The following is a 21,446-nucleotide window of genomic DNA, read 5'->3' as shown; positions in this document are numbered from 1 at the left end:
GGAACCAGCATGCGTGCTACTCAGTGTGGAAGGCAGCCCCGGAACCAGCATGCGTGCTACTCAATGTGGAAGGCAGCCCCGGAACCAGCATGCGTGCTACTCAGTGTGGAAGGCAGCCCCGGAACCGGCATGCGTGCTACTCCGTGTGGAAGGCAGCCCCGGAACCAGCACGCGTGCTACTCAGTGTGCAATGGCAGCCCTGGAACCAGCATGCGTGCTACTCAATGTGGAAGGCAGCCCTGGAACCAGCATGCGTGCTACTCAGTGTGGAAGGCAGCCCCGGAACCAGCATGCGTGCTACTCAGTGTGCAATGGCAGCCCTGGAACCAGCATGCGTGCTACTCAATGTGGAAGGCAGCCCCGGAACCAGCATGCGTGCTACTTAGTGTGGAAGGCAGCCCCGGAACCAGCATGCGTGCTTGCTACTCAGTGTGGAAGGCAGCCGCGGAACCAGCATGCGTGCTACTCAATGTGGAAGGCAGCCCCGGAACCAGCATGCGTGCTACTTAGTGTGGAAGGCAGCCCCGGAACCAGCATGCGTGCTACTCAATGTGGAAGGCAGCCCTGAAACCAGCATGCGTGCTTGCTACTCAGTGTGGAAGGCAGCCGCGGAACCAGCATGCGTGCTACTCAATGTGGAAGGCAGCCCCGGAACCAGCATGCGTGCTACTTAGTGTGGAAGGCAGCCCCGGAACCAGCATGCGTGCTACTCAATGTGGAAGGCAGCCCTGGAACCAGCATGCGTGCTACTCAGTGTGGAAGGCAGCCCCGGAACCAGCATGCGTGCTACTCAGTGTGCAATGGCAGCCCTGGAACCAGCATGCGTGCTACTCAATGTGCAATGGCAGCCCTGGAACCAGCATGCGTGCTACTCAATGTGGAAGGCAGCCCTGGAACCAGCATGCGTGCTACTCAGTGTGGAAGGCAGCCCCGGAACCAGCATGCGTGCTACTCAGTGTGCAATGGCAGCCCTGGAACCAGCATGCGTGCTACTCAATGTGGAAGGCAGCCCTGGAACCAGCATGCGTGCTACTCAGTGTGGAAGGCAGCCCCGGAACCAGCATGCGTGCTACTCAGTGTGCAATGGCAGCCCTGGAACCAGCATGCGTGCTACTCAATGTGGAAGGCAGCCCCGGAACCAGCATGCGTGCTACTTAGTGTGGAAGGCAGCCCCGGAACCAGCATGCGTGCTACTCAATGTGGAAGGCAGCCCTGAAACCAGCATGCGTGCTTGCTACTCAGTGTGGAAGGCAGCCGCGGAACCAGCATGCGTGCTACTCAATGTGGAAGGCAGCCCCGGAACCAGCATGCGTGCTACTTAGTGTGGAAGGCAGCCCCGGAACCAGCATGCGTGCTACTCAATGTGGAAGGCAGCCCTTGAACCAGCATGCGTGCTACTCAGTATGGAAGGCAGCCCCGGAACCAGCATGCGTGCTACTCAGTGTGGAAGGCAGCCCCGGAACCAGCATGCGTGCTACTCAGTGTGCAATGGCAGCCCTGGAACCAGCATGCGTGCTACTCAATGTGGAAGGCAGCCCCGGAACCAGCATGCGTGCTACTCCGTGTGGAAGGCAGCCCCGGAACCAGCATGCGTGCTTGCTACTCAGTGTGGAAGGCAGCCGCGGAACCAGCATGCGTGCTACTCAATGTGGAAGGCAGCCCCGGAACCAGCATGCGTGCTACTTAGTGTGGAAGGCAGCCCCGGAACCAGCATGCGTGCTACTCAATGTGGAAGGCAGCCCTGGAACCAGCATGCGTGCTACTCAGTGTGGAAGGCAGCCCCGGAACCAGCATGCGTGCTACTCAGTGTGCAATGGCAGCCCTGGAACCAGCATGCGTGCTACTCAATGTGGAAGGCAGCCCCGGAACCAGCATGCGTGCTACTTAGTGTGGAAGGCAGCCCCGGAACCAGCATGCGTGCTACTCAATGTGGAAGGCAGCCCTGAAACCAGCATGCGTGCTTGCTACTCAGTGTGGAAGGCAGCCGCGGAACCAGCATGCGTGCTACTCAATGTGGAAGGCAGCCCCGGAACCAGCATGCGTGCTACTTAGTGTGGAAGGCAGCCCCGGAACCAGCATGCGTGCTACTCAATGTGGAAGGCAGCCCTGGAACCAGCATGCGTGCTACTCAGTGTGGAAGGCAGCCCCGGAACCAGCATGCGTGCTACTCAGTGTGGAAGGCAGCCCCGGAACCAGCATGCGTGCTACTCAGTGTGCAATGGCAGCCCTGGAACCAGCATGCGTGCTACTCAATGTGGAAGGCAGCCCCGGAACCAGCATGCGTGCTACTCCGTGTGGAAGGCAGCCCCGGAACCAGCATGCGTGCTTGCTACTCAGTGTGGAAGGCAGCCGCGGAACCAGCATGCGTGCTACTCAATGTGGAAGGCAGCCCCGGAACCAGCATGCGTGCTACTTAGTGTGGAAGGCAGCCCCGGAACCAGCATGCGTGCTACTCAATGTGGAAGGCAGCCCTGGAACCAGCATGCGTGCTACTCAGTGTGGAAGGCAGCCCCGGAACCAGCATGCGTGCTACTCAGTGTGCAATGGCAGCCCTGGAACCAGCATGCGTGCTACTCAATGTGGAAGGCAGCCCCGGAACCAGCATGCGTGCTACTTAGTGTGGAAGGCAGCCCCGGAACCAGCATGCGTGCTACTCAATGTGGAAGGCAGCCCTGAAACCAGCATGCGTGCTTGCTACTCAGTGTGGAAGGCAGCCGCGGAACCAGCATGCGTGCTACTCAATGTGGAAGGCAGCCCCGGAACCAGCATGCGTGCTACTTAGTGTGGAAGGCAGCCCCGGAACCAGCATGCGTGCTACTCAATGTGGAAGGCAGCCCTGGAACCAGCATGCGTGCTACTCAGTGTGGAAGGCAGCCCCGGAACCAGCATGCGTGCTACTCAGTGTGGAAGGCAGCCCCGGAACCAGCATGCGTGCTACTCAGTGTGCAATGGCAGCCCTGGAACCAGCATGCGTGCTACTCAATGTGGAAGGCAGCCGCGGAACCAGCATGCGTGCTACTCCGTGTGGAAGGCAGCCCCGGAACCAGCATGCGTGCTTGCTACTCAGTGTGGAAGGCAGCCGCGGAACCAGCATGCGTGCTACTCAATGTGGAAGGCAGCCCCGGAACCAGCATGCGTGCTACTTAGTGTGGAAGGCAGCCCCGGAACCAGCATGCGTGCTACTCAATGTGGAAGGCAGCCCTGGAACCAGCATGCGTGCTACTCAGTGTGGAAGGCAGCCCCGGAACCAGCATGCGTGCTACTCAGTGTGCAATGGCAGCCCTGGAACCAGCATGCGTGCTACTCAATGTGGAAGGCAGCCCCGGAACCAGCATGCGTGCTACTTAGTGTGGAAGGCAGCCCCGGAACCAGCATGCGTGCTACTCAATGTGGAAGGCAGCCCTGAAACCAGCATGCGTGCTTGCTACTCAGTGTGGAAGGCAGCCGCGGAACCAGCATGCGTGCTACTCAATGTGGAAGGCAGCCCCGGAACCAGCATGCGTGCTACTTAGTGTGGAAGGCAGCCCCGGAACCAGCATGCGTGCTACTCCGTGTGGAAGGCAGCCCCGGAACCAGCATGCGTGCTTGCTACTCAGTGTGGAAGGCAGCCGCGGAACCAGCATGCGTGCTACTCAATGTGGAAGGCAGCCCCGGAACCAGCATGCGTGCTACTTAGTGTGGAAGGCAGCCCCGGAACCAGCATGCGTGCTACTCAATGTGGAAGGCAGCCCCGGAACCAGCATGCGTGCTACTCCGTGTGGGAGGAGCTTCCGGGCAGCGCAATCAGACGTTACAGTAACTATACAGAGCTCTGTAGTGATGGGTGGTTCAGCCGGCTCAGCTCTGCTTTGCTGTGTAATGAAGGGCGCTGAGGCATGCTGGGAGATGTAGTCCTCCTCTCGCAGCTTGTAGGAGTGTATGGGGCAGAGCAGTAGCAGGAGGGATTGGGGCAGTCAGCGAAGCAGTCTGGAGTTGTCATGGAGACGGGGGCGGGGCTTTTACTCCGATTCTGAGTGGTGTCCAGTGATATTTAATGAAGAGCCGATTGAGAGCCGTAAGAGCCGACTCTTTCATGGGAGCCGATTCAGAAGAGCCGATTCTCCGAGAAGAGCCGGAATTCCCATCACTACTGAGCTGCGGATCCTCCTGCTATAAGCTGATGACGCACAAGTGGGAGGAGTCTATGGGGGTGTGGCGTACAATCTACCTTCATGTAACAGAGACGGAAGAATTCTACCCGGATCCAAGATGGCAGCCCCAGCTACAGGTGACGTCACCTCGCTCCGCCTCTTATCCTGCTGCCCCTCTTACATCTCCCTAGTGACGGGTGACGTCATCTCCAGGAGCCGCACGCCGACGCGTTGCTATAAACATTGGAGGTTGGGCGTGACGTCAGGCGGTGGGCGGTCCCCTGTACACCCTTGCATGACGGCTCGGGCGCCCCCGTCTCCTCGTCAGTCCCGCAGGAAGAAGCAAGATGGCGGCTGCAGACGGAGATGACTCGTTATATCCCATCGCTGTGCTGATAGACGAGCTGCGCAACGAGGACGTGCAGGTGAGGCGGGGGGAGGGGCCTGACTGACCGGCCAGGGGGCGTGTCCCCCAACACCATCCTCCTCACCACTGTTACTGAGACCTGGGAGAGCAGCGCAGGGGCGGGCTAACCAGCCAGGGGGCGTGTCCTCCATCTCTGACACCCCCAACACCATCCTCCTCACCACTGTTACTGAGACTAGGGAGGGGGGAGCAGCGCAGGGGCGGGCTAACCAGCCAGGGGGCGTGTCCTCCATCTCTGACACCCCCAACACCATCCTCCTCACCACTGTTACTGAGACTAGGGGGGGGGGGGGGGCAGCGCAGGGGCGGGCTGACCGGCCAGGGGGCGTGTCCTCCATCTCTAACACTGCCATCCTCCCCAGCACTGTGTATTACTGAGGCCAGGGAGAGCAGCGCAGGGGCGGGCTAACCAGCCAGGGGGCGTGTCCTCCATCTCTAACACTGCCATCCTCCCCAGCACTGTGTATTACTGAGGCCAGGGAGAGCAGCGCAGGGGCGGGCTAACCAGCCAGGGGGCGTGTCCTCCATCTCTGACACCCCCAACACCATCCTCCTCACCACTGTTACTGAGACTAGGGGGGGGGGGGGGGGTGGGGGCAGCGCAGGGGCGGGCTGACCGGCCAGGGGGCGTGTTCTCCATCTCTAACACTGCCATCCTCCCCAGCACTGTGTATTACTGAGGCCGGGGAGAGCAGCGCAGGGGCGGGCTGACTGGCCAGGGGGCGTGTCCTCCATCTCTAACACTGCCATCCTCCCCAGCACTGTGTATTACTGAGGCCAGGGAGAGCAGCGCAGGGGCGGGCGGACCAGCCAGGGGGCGTGTCCTCCATCTCTAACACTGCCACAGTGTTCTCCCCAGAATTTTTTTCCAGCCGGGTGGCATGAAAAGGTAGCCGGGTGGGTTGCAACCAGGGGAAAGCAGGGCCGGCAACTCTGCTTACAGCATAGGACATCCCTGTACCCCCTATCACGTCCTCTGCAACCCCTATCACGGCCCATGCATTCCTGCACCCCCTATCACATCACATTCATCCCTGCACCCCCTATCACGTCCCATGCATTACTGCACTCCCTATCACCATGCGTCCCTTCACCCCCATTACTCTCACCTAATACTTTACTGCAGCTCCACCTATCTCCCAATAGACAACTCAAACAATACTATTACCTTATAACATAGGTTATTGCACTCTGACACATTTCATACAATACTGTACCACTATCACATTCCACATATCACTGCACTTCAGTATGCTCCCTTACAGCACCCGCCACACTCCACATATTATTGCACCGACCTACAGCTTATTAGTGATCCCATCCCATCACCCTACATTACAGCACATACATTGCAGCATTACTACAACCATTCTATTTATAAATACACAACCATTCTATGATTATTACACCCTGCAGTATAGGGTACCCCTCTGCCCTGGTCCAGTATGCTTGCACTTTAGCACCGCTTCCTACCCCCCAAAACCATACCTCCCAACTTTTTGAGATGAGGAAGAGGGACACTTAAGCCACGCCCCTGCCACAACCCCATCACAACCCTATTCATGCATACTATAAAGATTTCATAAGAAAAATACGTTGTTTTATAATTCAAACCACCCTGGTCCTTTTTATCCTGGTTCATTTTCCTTCATGTTCCTCATGTTTCATAGTAACATTTTACCGTTCGTGATATATCAATTTAAAGTATGGGAATAAAATTTACAGTCAAACACATTTTTAGTCGAGAGGTATATAGGCCTGAAAGAGGGACAAATGAGGAGGAAAGAGGGACAGGACTCCCAAAGAGGGACAGGTGGGAGCTATTTAACATTTCCCAATGTCACCCCCTCCCCCTGCTCACCCCTTTGGCAGCCGCGATTAGGATGAGTTGAATGGCCTCCTTGATGTAGTAGCGCTTGTCCACAGCACCCTGTCCTGCCGCTCTGCTGGAACACTGCGACCCACCTCTACCGCCCGCTTGTGCCCGGCTTCTGATTGCAGTACGGCTTCACGCTGAGTGTCTTCACAGCCATGATCGGCTGCGAGGAGTATACACGTGCTGCAGGCAGCCCAAGGGAGCCACTGGCCAGGCCACTGTACGGACGGGGGATGGGTGTACTAGAGGGGACCGGAGGATGTGCTCCCTAGTTCCGGCTGCGCTGCATCATATAGCGCATTGCTGCACATCGCTTCTCTTCCATATCCCTGCGGCAGCGATCTGACGATCGGACAGAAGAGAACTCTACAGGCGGGGAGCGCAGCCGGAACTAGGGAGCACATCCTCCGGTCCCCTCTAGTACACCCATCCCCCGTCCGTACAGTGGCCTGGCCAGTGGCTCCCTTGGGCTGCCTGCAGCACGTGTATTCTCCTCGCAGCCGATCATGGCTGTGAAGACACTCAGCGTGAAGCCGTAATGCAATCAGAAGCCGGGCACAAGCGGGCGGTAGAGGTGGGTCACAGTGTTCCAGCAGAGCGGCAGGACAGGGTGCTGTGGACAAGCGCTACTACATCAAGGAGGCTGCCGCTGATCTGAAGATATAACAGGCGCCAGGAGGGCAGCGCAGCCGTAACTAGGGATTGCTATATTCAGAGGGAGACCCGCTCTATGCGGGGAGACGGCAGCGCACATGAGCGTGTGATGCGGGCGGGCCTTGGAGCACCCGGGCGGGGTTTCAAAACAGCCGGGCGGCCCGCCCACTTAATAGGTCCTGGGGAGAACACTGCTGCCATCCTCCCCAGCACTGTGTATTACTGAGGCCAGGGAGAGCAGCGCAGGGGCGGGCTAAGCAGCCAGGGGGCGTGTCCTCCATCTCTGACACCCCCAACACCATCCTCCTCACCACTGTTACTGAGACTAGGGAGGGGAGGGGCAGCGCAGGGGCGGGCTGACCGGCCAGGGGGCGTGTCCTCCATCTCTAACACTGCCATCCTCCCCAGCACTGTGTATTACTGAGGCCGGGGAGAGCAGCGCAGGGGCGGGCCGACTAGCCAGGGGGCGTGTCCTCCATCTCTAACACTGCCATCCTCCCCAGCACTGTGTATTACTGAGGCCAGGGAGAGCAGCGCAGGGGCGGGCGGACCAGCCAGGGGGCGTGTCCTCCATCTCTAACACTGCCATCCTCCCCAGCACTGTGTATTACTGAGGCCGGGGAGAGCAGCGCAGGGGCGGGCTGACCGACCAGGGGGCGTGTCCTCCATCTCTAACACTACCATCCTCCCCAGCACTGTGTATTACTGAGACCAGGGAGAGCAGCGCAGGGGCGGGCTGACCAGCCAGGGGGCGTGTCCTCCATCTCTAACACTGCCATCCTCCCCAGCACTGTGTATTACTGAGGCCAGGGAGAGCAGCGCAGGGGCGGGCTGACCGACCAGGGGGCGTGTCCTCCATCTCTAACACTGCCATCCTCCCCAGCACTGTGTATTACTGAGACCAGGGAGAGCAGCGCAGGGGCGGGCTGACCGGCCAGGGGGCGTGTCCTCCATCTCTAACACTGCAATCCTCCCCAGCACTGTGTATTACTGAGGCCAGGGAGAGCAGCGCAGGGGCGGGCTGACCGGCCAGGGGGCGTGTCCTCCATCTCTAACACTGCCATCCTCCCCAGCACTGTGTATTACTGAGGCCAGGGAAAGCAGTGCGGGGGCGGGCTGACCGGCCAGGGGGCGTGTCCTCCATCTCTAACACTGCAATCCTCCCCAGCACTGTGTATTACTGAGGCCAGGGAGAGCAGCGCAGGGACGGGTCTTACAGGGACACACATATTCTGCAACCCATTCCAAAGCCATTGTAAGAAAGAACCTCTAGACGGGACTCTGCTGCTCTCCAGAGGATCCGCTCACAGTGACCTGGCCTATCATTTCAGGTGTTCATGTAAAGGCGCTAGGAAACTTGGCCACCCCCCACTCCTGGTGGCGTTCATTATTATTCCCTCTCCAGGCCGCCATTGACTCAGGTAAGATGTAATTTGGCTGCTAGCTATTGAATTACGCTGTTTTTATCGTAATTTGGACTCTGTCTTTTAATAGTACCCAAATTACGTTTTTGCCTGACTCGTCATTTCAGAACTCCATACGATGTATTGCAATTAATTTTCAGTAGGCACTAAAACTTTTCTGCTGAAATCATCCTATGCAATATTCCCTAACTGTCCTTGCGTCATCCTCCTCCTGTCTGTGTGTCCGTGGTTTTGCGATACTGCGCATGTGTAGCCAACAGGAGGAGGACGGGGACAGAGGGAGCGGGCGGCCGTTGGGGAGCGCAGCTGTGCATCCTGACGTCATAGCACTAGCGCCCGTTATCTAACAGGCAGATTAAATGACTAGTTGTATATAATGGAGTGAGTTTCTAAAAGACAATTGAAGTGAGAGGGATATTGAGGCTGCCCTATTTATTTCCTGGTAAAACCAGTTGCATGGCAGCCTTGCTTATCTACTTGGCTGTAGTAGTGTCTGAATAACACATCTGAAACAAGCATGCAGCTAATCTTGTCAGATCTTACAACAATGTCAGAACCACCTGAACTGCTGCATGCTGGTTCAGGGTCAATGACTAAAAGTATTGGAGGCAGAGGATCAGCAGGACAGCCAGGCAACTGGTATTCTGTAAAAGGAAATAAATATGGCCCCCTCCATATCCCTCCTTTAAAGTAAACCTAAGATTAGGGGGGGGGGGGGAGCTCTGTTTTACTTACCTGGAGCTTCTTGCCTCTCTGCAGCTTTACAGCAGTTCCATTGGGCCGCTGTGCCCCTAAGAACATTCGCCAGTAGTGGCCTGCTGTACATGTGCAGCCTGGGCCGGGTGCCTCCAATGTGTTCTCCACATGTGCAGTGGCCTGTGACTGGTTCAGTTCTAAGAACAATCGCCAGTAGTGGCCAGCTGTACATGCGCAGCCTGGGCCGGGTGCCTCCAATGTGTTCTCCACATGTGCAGTGGCCTGTGACTGGTTCAGTTCTAAGAACAATCGCCAGTAGTGGCCTGCTGTACATGCGCAGCCTGGGCCGCGTGCCTCCAATGTGTTCTGCACATGTGCAGTGGCCTGTGACTGGTTCAGTCCTAAGAACAATCGCCAGTAGTGGCCTGCTGTACATGCGCAGCCTGGGCCGCGTGCCTCCAATGTGTTCTCCACATGTGCAGTGGCCTGTGACTGGTTCAGTTCTAAGAACAATCGCCAGTAGTGGCCTGCTGTACATGCGCAGCCTGGGCCGCGTGCCTCCAATGTGTTCTGCACATGTGCAGTGGCCTGTGACTGGTTCAGTCCTAAGAACAATCGCCAGTAGTGGCCTGCTGTACATGCGCAGCCTGGGCTGGGTGCCTCCAATGTGTTCTGCACATGTGCAGTGGCCTGTGACTGGTTCAGTCCTAAGAACAATCGCCAGTAGTGGCCTGCTGTACATGCGCAGCCTGGGCCGCGTGCCTCCAATGTGTTCTGCACATGTGCAGTGGCCTGTGACTGGTTCAGTCCTAAGAACAATCGCCAGTAGTGGCCTGCTGTACATGCGCAGCCTGGGCCGCGTGCCTCCAATGTGTTCTGCACATGTGCAGTGGCCTGTGACTGGTTCAGTCCTAAGAACAATCGCCAGTAGTGGCCTGCTGTACATGCGCAGCCTGGGCCGGGTGCCTCCAATGTGTTCTGCACATGTGCAGTGGCCTGTGACTGGTTCAGTCCTAAGAACAATCGCCAGTAGTGGCCAGCTGTACATGCGCAGCCTGGGCCGGGTGCCTCCAATGTGTTCTCCACATGTGCAGTGGCCTGTGACTGGTTCAGTTCTAAGAACAATCGCCAGTAGTGGCCTGCTGTACATGCGCAGCCTGGGCCGCGTGCCTCCAATGTGTTCTCCACATGTGCAGTGGCCTGTGACTGGTTCAGTTCTAAGAACAATCGCCAGTAGTGGCCTGCTGTACATGCGCAGCCTGGGCCGCGTGCCTCCAATGTGTTCTGCACATGTGCAGTGGCCTGTGACTGGTTCAGTCCTAAGAACAATCGCCAGTAGTGGCCTGCTGTACATGCGCAGTCTGGGCCGCGTGCCTCCAATGTGTTCTGCACATGTGCAGTGGCCTGTGACTGGTTCAGTCCTAAGAACAATCGCCAGTAGTGGCCTGCTGTACATGCGCAGTCTGGGCCGCGTGCCTCCAATGTGTTCTGCACATGTGCAGTGGCCTGTGACTGGTTCAGTCCTAAGAACAATCGCCAGTAGTGGCCTGCTGTACATGCGCAGCCTGGGCCGCGTGCCTCCAATGTGTTCTCCACATGTGCAGTGGCCTGTGACTGGTTCAGTCCTAAGAACAATCGCCAGTAGTGGCCTGCTGTACATGCGCAGTCTGGGCCGCGTGCCTCCAATGTGTTCTGCACATGTGCAGTGGCCTGTGACTGGTTCAGTCCTAAGAACAATCGCCAGTAGTGGCCTGCTGTACATGCGCAGCCTGGGCCGCGTGCCTCCAATGTGTTCTCCACATGTGCAGTGGCCTGTGACTGGTTCAGTTCTAAGAACAATCGCCAGTAGTGGCCTGCTGTACATACGCAGCCTGGGCCGCGTGCCTCCAATGTGTTCTGCACATGTGCAGTGGCCTGTGACTGGTTCAGTCCTAAGAACAATCGCCAGTAGTGGCCTGCTGTACATGCGCAGCCTGGGCTGGGTGCCTCCAATGTGTTCTGCACATGTGCAGTGGCCTGTGACTGGTTCAGTCCTAAGAACAATCGCCAGTAGTGGCCTGCTGTACATGCGCAGCCTGGGCCGCGTGCCTCCAATGTGTTCTGCACATGTGCAGTGGCCTGTGACTGGTTCAGTCCTAAGAACAATCGCCAGTAGTGGCCTGCTGTACATGCGCAGCCTGGGCCGCGTGCCTCCAATGTGTTCTGCACATGTGCAGTGGCCTGTGACTGGTTCAGTCCTAAGAACAATCGCCAGTAGTGGCCTGCTGTACATGCGCAGCCTGGGCCGGGTGCCTCCAATGTGTTCTGCACATGTGCAGTGGCCTGTGACTGGTTCAGTCCTAAGAACAATCGCCAGTAGTGGCCCGCTGTACATGCGCAGTCTGGGCTGGGTGCCTCCAATGTGTTCTGCACATGTGCAGTGGCCTGTGACTGGTTCAGTCCTAAGAACAATCGCCAGTAGTGGCCCGCTGTACATGCGCAGTCTGGGCTGGGTGCCTCCAATGTGTTCTGCACATGTGCAGTGGCCTGTGACTGGTTCAGTTCTAAGAACAATCGCCAGTAGTGGCCTGCTGTACATGCGCAGTCTGGGCCGCGTGCCTCCAATGTGTTCTGCACATGTGCAGTGGCCTGTGACTGGTTCAGTCCTAAGAACAATCGCCAGTAGTGGCCCGCTGTACATGCGCAGTCTGGGCCGCGTGCCTCCAATGTGTTCTGCACATGTGCAGTGGCCTGTGACTGGTTCAGTCCTAAGAACAATCGCCAGTAGTGGCCTGCTGTACATGCGCAGTCTGGGCTGGGTGCCTCCAATGTGTTCTGCACATGTGCAGTGGCCTGTGACTGGTTCAGTCCTAAGAACAATCGCCAGTAGTGGCCTGCTGTACATGCGCAGCCTGGGCCGCGTGCCTCCAATGTGTTCTCCACATGTGCAGTGGCCTGTGACTGGTTCAGTTCTAAGAACAATCGCCAGTAGTGGCCTGCTGTACATGCGCAGCCTGGGCCGCGTGCCTCCAATGTGTTCTGCACATGTGCAGTGGCCTGTGACTGGTTCAGTTCTAAGAACAATCGCCAGTAGTGGCCTGCTGTACATGCGCAGCCTGGGCCGCATGCCTCCAATGTGTTCTGCACATGTGCAGTGGCCTGTGACTGGTTCAGTCCTAAGAACAATCGCCAGTAGTGGCCTGCTGTACATGCGCAGCCTGGGCCGGGTGCCTCCAATGTGTTCTCCACATGTGCAGTGGCCTGTGACTGGTTCAGTTCTAAGAACAATCGCCAGTAGTGGCCTGCTGTACATGCGCAGCCTGGGCCGCGTGCCTCCAATGTGTTCTGCACATGTGCAGTGGCCTGTGACTGGTTCAGTTCTAAGAACAATCGCCAGTAGTGGCCTGCTGTACATGTGCAGCCTGGGCCGGGTGCCTCCAATGTGTTCTGCACATGTGCAGTGGCCTGTGACTGGTTCAGTTCTAAGAACAATCGCCAGTAGTGGCCTGCTGTACATGCGCAGCCTGGGCCGCGTGCCTCCAATGTGTTCTGCACATGTGCAGTGGCCTGTGACTGGTTCAGTCCTAAGAACAATCGCCAGTAGTGGCCTGCTGTACATGCGCAGCCTGGGCCGGGTGCCTCCAATGTGTTCTCCACATGTGCAGTGGCCTGTGACTGGTTCAGTTCTAAGAACAATCGCCAGTAGTGGCCTGCTGTACATGTGCAGCCTGGGCCGCGTGCCTCCAATGTGTTCTGCACATGTGCAGTGGCCTGTGACTGGTTCAGTCCTAAGAACAATCGCCAGTAGTGGCCTGCTGTACATGCGCAGCGTGGGCCGGGTGCCTCCAATGGGTTCTGCACATGTGCAGTGGCCTGTGACTGGTTCAGTCCTAAGAACAATCGCCAGTAGTGGCCTGCTGTACATGCGCAGCCTGGGCCGGGTGCCTCCAATGTGTTCTGCACATGTGCAGTGGCCTGTGACTGGTTCAGTCCTAAGAACAATCGCCAGTAGTGGCCTGCTGTACATGCGCAGTCTGGGCCGCGTGCCTCCAATGTGTTCTGCACATGTGCAGTGGCCTGTGACTGGTTCAGTCCTAAGAACAATCGCCAGTAGTGGCCTGCTGTACATGCGCAGTCTGGGCCGCATGCCTCCAATGTGTTCTGCACATGTGCAGTGGCCTGTGACTGGTTCAGTCCTAAGAACAATCGCCAGTAGTGGCCCGCTGTACATGCGCAGCCTGGGCCGCGTGCCTCCAATGTGTTCTGCACATGTGCAGTGGCCTGTGACTGGTTCAGTCCTAAGAACAATCGCCAGTAGTGGCCTGCTGTACATGCGCAGCCTGGGCCGCGTGCCTCCAATGGGTTCTGCACATGTGCAGTGGCCTGTGACTGGTTCAGTCCTAAGAACAATCGCCAGTAGTGGCCTGCTGTACATGCGCAGTCTGGGCCGGGTGCCTCCAATGTGTTCTCCACATGTGCAGTGGCCTGTGACTGGTTCAGTTCTAAGAACAATCGCCAGTAGTGGCCTGCTGTACATGCGCAGCCTGGGCCGCGTGCCTCCAATGTGTTCTCCACATGTGCAGTGGCCTGTGACTGGTTCAGTTCTAAGAACAATCGCCAGTAGTGGCCTGCTGTACATGCGCAGCCTGGGCCGCGTGCCTCCAATGTGTTCTGCACATGTGCAGTGGCCTGTGACTGGTTCAGTCCTAAGAACAATCGCCAGTAGTGGCCTGCTGTACATGTGCAGCCTGGGCCGCGTGCCTCCAATGTGTTCTGCACATGTGCAGTGGCCTGTGACTGGTTCAGTCCTAAGAACAATCGCCAGTAGTGGCCTGCTGTACATGCGCAGCCTGGGCCGCATGCCTCCAATGTGTTCTGCACATGTGCAGTGGCCTGTGACTGGTTCAGTCCTAAGAACAATCGCCAGTAGTGGCCTGCTGTACATGCGCAGCCTGGGCCGCGTGCCTCCAATGTGTTCTGCACATGTGCAGTGGCCTGTGACTGGTTCAGTCCTAAGAACAATCGCCAGTAGTGGCCTGCTGTACATGCGCAGCCTGGGCTGGGTGCCTCCAATGTGTTCTGCACATGTGCAGTGGCCTGTGACTGGTTCAGTCCTAAGAACAATCGCCAGTAGTGGCCTGCTGTACATGCGCAGCCTGGGCCGCGTGCCTCCAATGTGTTCTGCACATGTGCAGTGGCCTGTGACTGGTTCAGTCCTAAGAACAATCGCCAGTAGTGGCCTGCTGTACATGCGCAGCCTGGGCCGCGTGCCTCCAATGTGTTCTGCACATGTGCAGTGGCCTGTGACTGGTTCAGTTCTAAGAACAATCGCCAGTAGTGGCCTGCTGTACATGCGCAGCCTGGGCCGGGTGCCTCCAATGTGTTCTGCACATGTGCAGTGGCCTGTGACTGGTTCAGTCCTAAGAACAATCGCCAGTAGTGGCCTGCTGTACATGCGCAGCCTGGGCCGCATGCCTCCAATGTGTTCTGCACATGTGCAGTGGCCTGTGACTGGTTCAGTCCTAAGAACAATCGCCAGTAGTGGCCTGCTGTACATGCGCAGTCTGGGCTGGGTGCCTCCAATGTGTTCTGCACATGTGCAGTGGCCTGTGACTGGTTCAGTCCTAAGAACAATCGCCAGTAGTGGCCTGCTGTACATGCGCAGCCTGGGCCGGGTGCCTCCAATGTGTTCTGCACATGTGCAGAGGCCTGTGACTGGTTCAGTCCTAAGAACAATCGCCAGTAGTGGCCTGCTGTACATGCGCAGCCTGGGCCGCATGCCTCCAATGTGTTCTGCACATGTGCAGTGGCCTGTGACTGGTTCAGTCCTAAGAACAATCGCCAGTAGTGGCCCGCTGTACATGCGCAGCCTGGGCCGGGTGCCTCCAATGGGTTCTGCACATGTGCAGTGGCCTGTGACTGGTTCAGTTCTAAGAACAATCGCCAGTAGTGGCCTGCTGTACATGCGCAGCCTGGGCCGGGTGCCTCCAATGTGTTCTGCACATGTGCAGTGGCCTGTGACTGGTTCAGTCCTAAGAACAATCGCCAGTAGTGGCCTGCTGTACATGCGCAGCCTGGGCCGCGTGCCTCCAATGTGTTCTGCACATGTGCAGTGGCCTGTGACTGGTTCAGTTCTAAGAACAATCGCCAGTAGTGGCCTGCTGTACATGCGCAGCCTGGGCCGGGTGCCTCCAATGTGTTCTGCACATGTGCAGTGGCCTGTGACTGGTTCAGTCCTAAGAACAATCGCCAGTAGTGGCCTGCTGTACATGCGCAGCCTGGGCCGGGTGCCTCCAATGTGTTCTGCACATGTGCAGTGGCCTGTGACTGGTTCAGTCCTAAGAACAATCGCCAGTAGTGGCCTGCTGTACATGCGCAGCCTGGGCCGGGTGCCTCCAATGGGTTCTGCACATGTGCAGTGGCCTGTGACTGGTTCAGTTCTAAGAACAATCGCCAGTAGTGGCCTGCTGTACATGCGCAGCCTGGGCCGGGTGCCTCCAATGTGTTCTGCACATGTGCAGTGGCCTGTGACTGGTTCAGTCCTAAGAACAATCGCCAGTAGTGGCCTGCTGTACATGCGCAGTCTGGGCCGCGTGCCTCCAATGTGTTCTGCACATGTGCAGTGGCCTGTGACTGGTTCAGTCCTAAGAACAATCGCCAGTAGTGGCCTGCTGTACATGCGCAGCCTGGGCCGCGTGCCTCCAATGTGTTCTGCACATGTGCAGTGGCCTGTGACTGGTTCAGTCCTAAGAACAATCGCCAGTAGTGGCCTGCTGTACATGTGCAGCCTGGGCCGCGTGCCTCCAATGTGTTCTCCACATGTGCAGTGGCCTGTGACTGGTTCAGTCCTAAGAACAATCGCCAGTAGTGGCCTGCTGTACATGCGCAGCCTGGGCCGCGTGCCTCCAATGTGTTCTGCACATGTGCAGTGGCCTGTGACTGGTTCAGTTCTAAGAACAATCGCCAGTAGTGGCCTGCTGTACATGTGCAGCCTGGGCCGCGTGCCTCCAATGTGTTCTCCACATGTGCAGTGGCCTGTGACTGGTTCAGTCCTAAGAACAATCGCCAGTAGTGGCCTGCTGTACATGCGCAGCCTGGGCCGCGTGCCTCCAATGTGTTCTCCACATGTGCAGTGGCCTGTGACTGGTTCAGTCCTAAGAACAATCGCCAGTAGTGGCCTGCTGTACATGCGCAGCCTGGGCCGCGTGCCTCCAATGTGTTCTCCACATGTGCAGTGGCCTGTGACTGGTTCAGTTCTAAGAACAATCGCCAGTAGTGGCCTGCTGTACATGCGCAGCCTGGGCCGGGTGCCTCCAATGTGTTCTGCACATGTGCAGTGGCCTGTGACTGGTTCAGTCCTAAGAACAATCGCCAGTAGTGGCCTGCTGTACATGCGCAGCCTGGGCCGCGTGCCTCCAATGTGTTCTGCACATGTGCAGTGGCCTGTGACTGGTTCAGTTCTAAGAACAATCGCCAGTAGTGGCCTGCTGTACATGCGCAGCGTGGGCCACGTGCCTCCAATGTGTTCTGCACATGTGCAGTGGCCTGTGACTGGTTCAGTTCTAAGAACAATCGCCAGTAGTGGCCTGCTGTACATGCGCAGCCTGGGCCGCGTGCCTCCAATGTGTTCTGCACATGTGCAGTGGCCTGTGACTGGTTCAGTCCTAAGAACAATCGCCAGTAGTGGCCTGCTGTACATGCGCAGCCTGGGCCGCGTGCCTCCAATGTGTTCTCCACATGTGCAGTGGCCTGTGACTGGTTCAGTCCTAAGAACAATCGCCAGTAGTGGCCTGCTGTACATGCGCAGCCTGGGCCGCATGCCTCCAATGTGTTCTGCACATGTGCAGTGGCCTGTGACTGGTTCAGTCCTAAGAACAATCGCCAGTAGTGGCCCGCTGTACATGCGCAGTCTGGGCCGCGTGCCTCCAATGTGTTCTCCACATGTGCAGTGGCCTGTGACTGGTTCAGTCCTAAGAACAATCGCCAGTAGTGGCCTGCTGTACATGCGCAGCCTGGGCCGCGTGCCTCCAATGTGTTCTCCACATGTGCAGTGGCCTGTGACTGGTTCAGTCCTAAGAACAATCGCCAGTAGTGGCCTGCTGTAGTGATGGGAATTCCGGCTCTTCTCGGAGAATCGGCTCTTCATTAAATGTCACTAGACACCACTCAGAATCGGAGTAAAAGCCCCGCCCCTGTCTCCATGACTGCTTATCTGACTGGGGCAATCCCTACTGCTCTGCTCCCCCCCATACATCTGCCCCATACACTCCTACAAGCTGAAAGAGGAGGACTACATCTCCCAGCATGCCTCAGCGCCCTTTATCACAGAGCAAAGCAGAGCTGTGTGGGGCGGCTGAGGCATCGGCTCTTTTAAAACTGAGAACCGGCTCTTGTCGTTCGCAGCAAAGAGCCGCCTCTTAGAGCCGTCTCGTTGGCGAACGACCCATCACTAGCCTGCTGTACATGCGCGGCCTTGTTCGCGTGCCTCGAATGTGTTCAGCACATGTGTGACTGGTTCAGTTGGCGAGCCTTGGACTGGGTGCAACACAGGGAACTAGGAGGAAACTGAGGGACCTCTAAAGCTTTAGGGGCTGGAGGAAGTCCCAGGTAAGCAAGATAGAACTTTCCCCCATCTCAGGTATACTTTAAAGGGGCTCTCCCATCACTTTCTTTAAAATGCCATCTGTGGTCTACAGCATTAAACACACTGTGACACATTCACCATATTTCATAACCATCTTTACTCAGTAGCAGTCCTTGGTCATTTCTGGCCAAATCCATTCTTTTGCTCAGCTGACACACATATCCCACGGAATTACCTAGCTAGCTTTTAGCCATCATCAAAGGGGCAATCAGCTTGTTTCCCCGTACCCCTGCCAGGTTAATTAGCCTTCACTCTTCTACCTAATTGACAGGATCTTATATACTTTGCCCTTTTCAGATTCTCAGGCTCTGAGGTCCTGTAGATCAAAACAGCTCATACCTCGCTGCAGAGCCGGGGTAAGACAGATCTTATCTAATGACTCCCCAACAGCTGACCTACTGTAACCCAGGGATGAATCATTTCCATATTTTCCGCATATTCCATAGGTTAGAAGGTTCCTATGTGCTGACCTTTGCACAGGTTATTGAGCTCAGTCTGACACCGGTTCTGAGAGGTCTTCAGACCAATCAAACTTCCAAACCTGGAGTAATACATGTTCAAAGCAGCACTGTAATACTACACCTGTAATACCCATCATGTCTCGTATCGGTGGACTCTGGGTCCCTCACTGACAGCCGCTGCGTAGTCCATTTGATGATCAGACTCGTGTGCAGAACAACCGCGTTCTGCCATATTTTCACTCTGGTGCAAGAATTGCCCCCATTCCAATTACACAAGGCTGATCACTCCCAGCTGGAGAAGGGAGTAATAAACCATGTAATAAAACACACAGGGCCGGGCCGAGGCAGAGGCTGGAGAGGCTGCAGCCTCAGGGTGCAGTGTAGGAGGGGGTGCACAATTCATTCAGTTGTCATTCCCAATTGTGTTTTGAAGCAGAAAGAAATAGGAAAAGGGGATACATGGCAGTGACTGCAAGTCAGATAACTAGAGATTAAGGTATTGGGGAGGTTGGGGGCCCTGGGGCGCCTCTTAGTCTAGTAGCAATCAGTGTGTGACGGCTGGGGTGAGAGGGATGGGGAGGGGCCTCTTAGTGTAATAGCAATCAGTGTGTGACGGCTGGGGTGGGAGGGATGGGGGAGGGGCCTCTTAGTGTAATAGCAATCAGTGTGTGACGGCTGGGGTGGGAGGGATAGGGGAGGAGCCTCTTAGTCTAATAGCAATCAGTGTGTGACGGCTGGGGGAGGGGCCTCTTAGTCTAATAGCAATCAGTGTGTGACGCTGGGGTGGGAGGGATGGAGGGGCGCACTTTGGTGTCTCAGCCTTGGGTGCTGAAGGACCTTGTCCCAGCTCTGTGTACACGCATTGTCGATTGCTTATCATCTGTTGTCCAATACCATCCGACACGCCTGCTGCCGTACATGGGCAACCACCATTGTGGATTATTCCTCACAAAGACTTTATTTATCTCAACCAACTACGGTACTTGAAGTTTTCAGACACTCTCCTAATGCCTCATTCCTCACTTAACTTACTAACTAATCCTAACCTTTACTTAACCAATCTGATGCCAGATTTATTTTCCAGCTTGTGTATATTTTGTGTATAGTCCAGTTTTGCCCTTGTTACCCGATTATTCTGATCTATGCTAAGAATCCCAAGTCCTCACACTGAGACACCCTACCGTGTTGTATTACGTTTACAAATTGTTGATTTGGCTAGTTAGGTTGCAATTAACTGTTTTCTTTCTATTTAGGAATAATTAGCTTCATATCTCTCTAACTCGCAATGCCTAGAGAGTGGTGGCAGCATTACCTCGACTTCCAAGCCAAAATTGATCATTTTATTTTACCGATTGCGCATACAATCAAGATTGTATCTTGTATGGGCAATCCAACCAATGTTAAATGTTTACTGTGCTCACAGTGGACTTGCCTCCAGAAGTCTCTCTTGGATGAGAGCTGTATGGCAGCGGTGGCATAGTAATACAGGATTGGCAGGTGATTTGTCTCACACACCATAAAACTAATAGCTACTGGAAGGGTTGATACAGAAACCTCTACTTCACTCAGGAGTAAACTGATACGATTGTGGTTATATAATGATCAGACCGAAGCTGTGTAAACAATGCAGAATAGCTTCTGCTGTATCCAGGGGAGAAACAAAGGACTTAGGGGGACTATACATCTAACGATTTTCCCGCCAATATACAGCACATTCAATCACTGTGATCAAATCTGCTGTGTAATCGTTGCGCAAACGCTGACTGAACAATCAATTACCGTCCGAAATCGATCGTTCCCGTCGATCCGTCCGTGCGGAAGATTTCGCTCGATCGGCAGCGGGTCGGGAGTACGTCGATAGCGGTGTTCGAATGTCCGACGACCGACACTAGCGGCAATACATTACATGCTCCGCCGACGCGTGTCACCGCTGCTCCTTCTCCGCTGGGTTCCGGCTGGCTTCACTTCTTCCTGTCCCGACAGGAAGTTTAAACAGTAGAGCACCCTCTACTGTTTAAACTTCCCTGGACAGGAAGTGAGGTGAAGCTGTCGCCAAGCGCGGAGAAGAAGACAGCAGAGATTGGGGGACTCGCGCCGGCCGGATCAGGTAATGTATGCGGGGGGGGGGGGGGGGGGCGACAGCGGCAGCTCAGCAAATGGTGAATCTATTTCATGCTGAAATTGATTCACAATCTGTTTGCAGTAAAGGCAGCCATACGATCCCTCTCCGATCAGATTCGATCAGAGAGGGATCTATCTGTTGGTAGATCTGATGGCAAATCGACCAGTGTATGGCCACCTTTAAAGTGGCCACACATTTAACACGTTTTGTGTAAAGTCAGTGAATTTTCAGCTTAGGGCTCCACGTGTTAAAGGAACACCATCAATACCCAAGTGTTCTAAAATGACAACGAGCAAATAACGTCTAAGTAGCAGTCTAAACAGTAATTTTCCTACTATTCATGTTAAATGTCAGAGGCAAAAAGCTGTAATTTATTGAGTGTAGGTTTTAGCTGTATAGGGACAAATCAATTGCAGAAGGGGTGTCTGCTTCAATATACAGCCAGTGTTGTATATCAGACCACACACACACACACACACACACACACACACACACACACACACTGTATACCGTACACACACGTGTACACACACACACACACACTGTGTATATACACACACACACTCACACACACACACACACACACACACACACACACACACACACACACACACACACACACACACACACACACACACACACACACACACACACACACACACACACACACACACACACTGTGTATACACACACACACACACACACACACACACACACACACACACACACACACACACACACACACACACACACACACACACACACACACACACACACACACACTGTGTATACACACACACACACACACACACACACACACACACACACTGTGTATACACACACACACACACACACACACACGCACACACACACACACTGTGTGTACACACACATACACACACACACACACACACACACTGTGTACACACACACACACACTGTGTACACACACACACTGTGTGTACACACACACACACACACACACACACACACTGTGTACACACACACTGTGTACACACACACACTGTGTATA

The 21,446-nt window shown here is 55.7% G+C and overlaps 1 protein-coding gene across 1 annotated transcript in view; it reads left to right on the top strand.

The window, feature by feature from the left end:
• Positions 1-4,429: 4,429 nt before the first annotated feature.
• LOC137522011 (serine/threonine-protein phosphatase 2A 65 kDa regulatory subunit A alpha isoform) overlaps positions 4,430-21,446 on the top strand; it is a 348,262-nt gene continuing 331,245 nt past the window's right edge. The window contains exon 1 of the mRNA XM_068242028.1: positions 4,430-4,555. Coding sequence (XP_068098129.1) covers positions 4,478-4,555 — 78 coding nt within the window. The 5' untranslated portion in view covers positions 4,430-4,477. The remainder of the gene's footprint in view (positions 4,556-21,446) is intronic.

Source organism: Hyperolius riggenbachi, chromosome 6 (assembly GCF_040937935.1).
Source record: "Hyperolius riggenbachi isolate aHypRig1 chromosome 6, aHypRig1.pri, whole genome shotgun sequence".
NCBI lineage: Eukaryota > Metazoa > Chordata > Amphibia > Anura > Hyperoliidae > Hyperolius > Hyperolius riggenbachi.
This window is presented reverse-complemented; position numbering and strand designations above follow the sequence as displayed.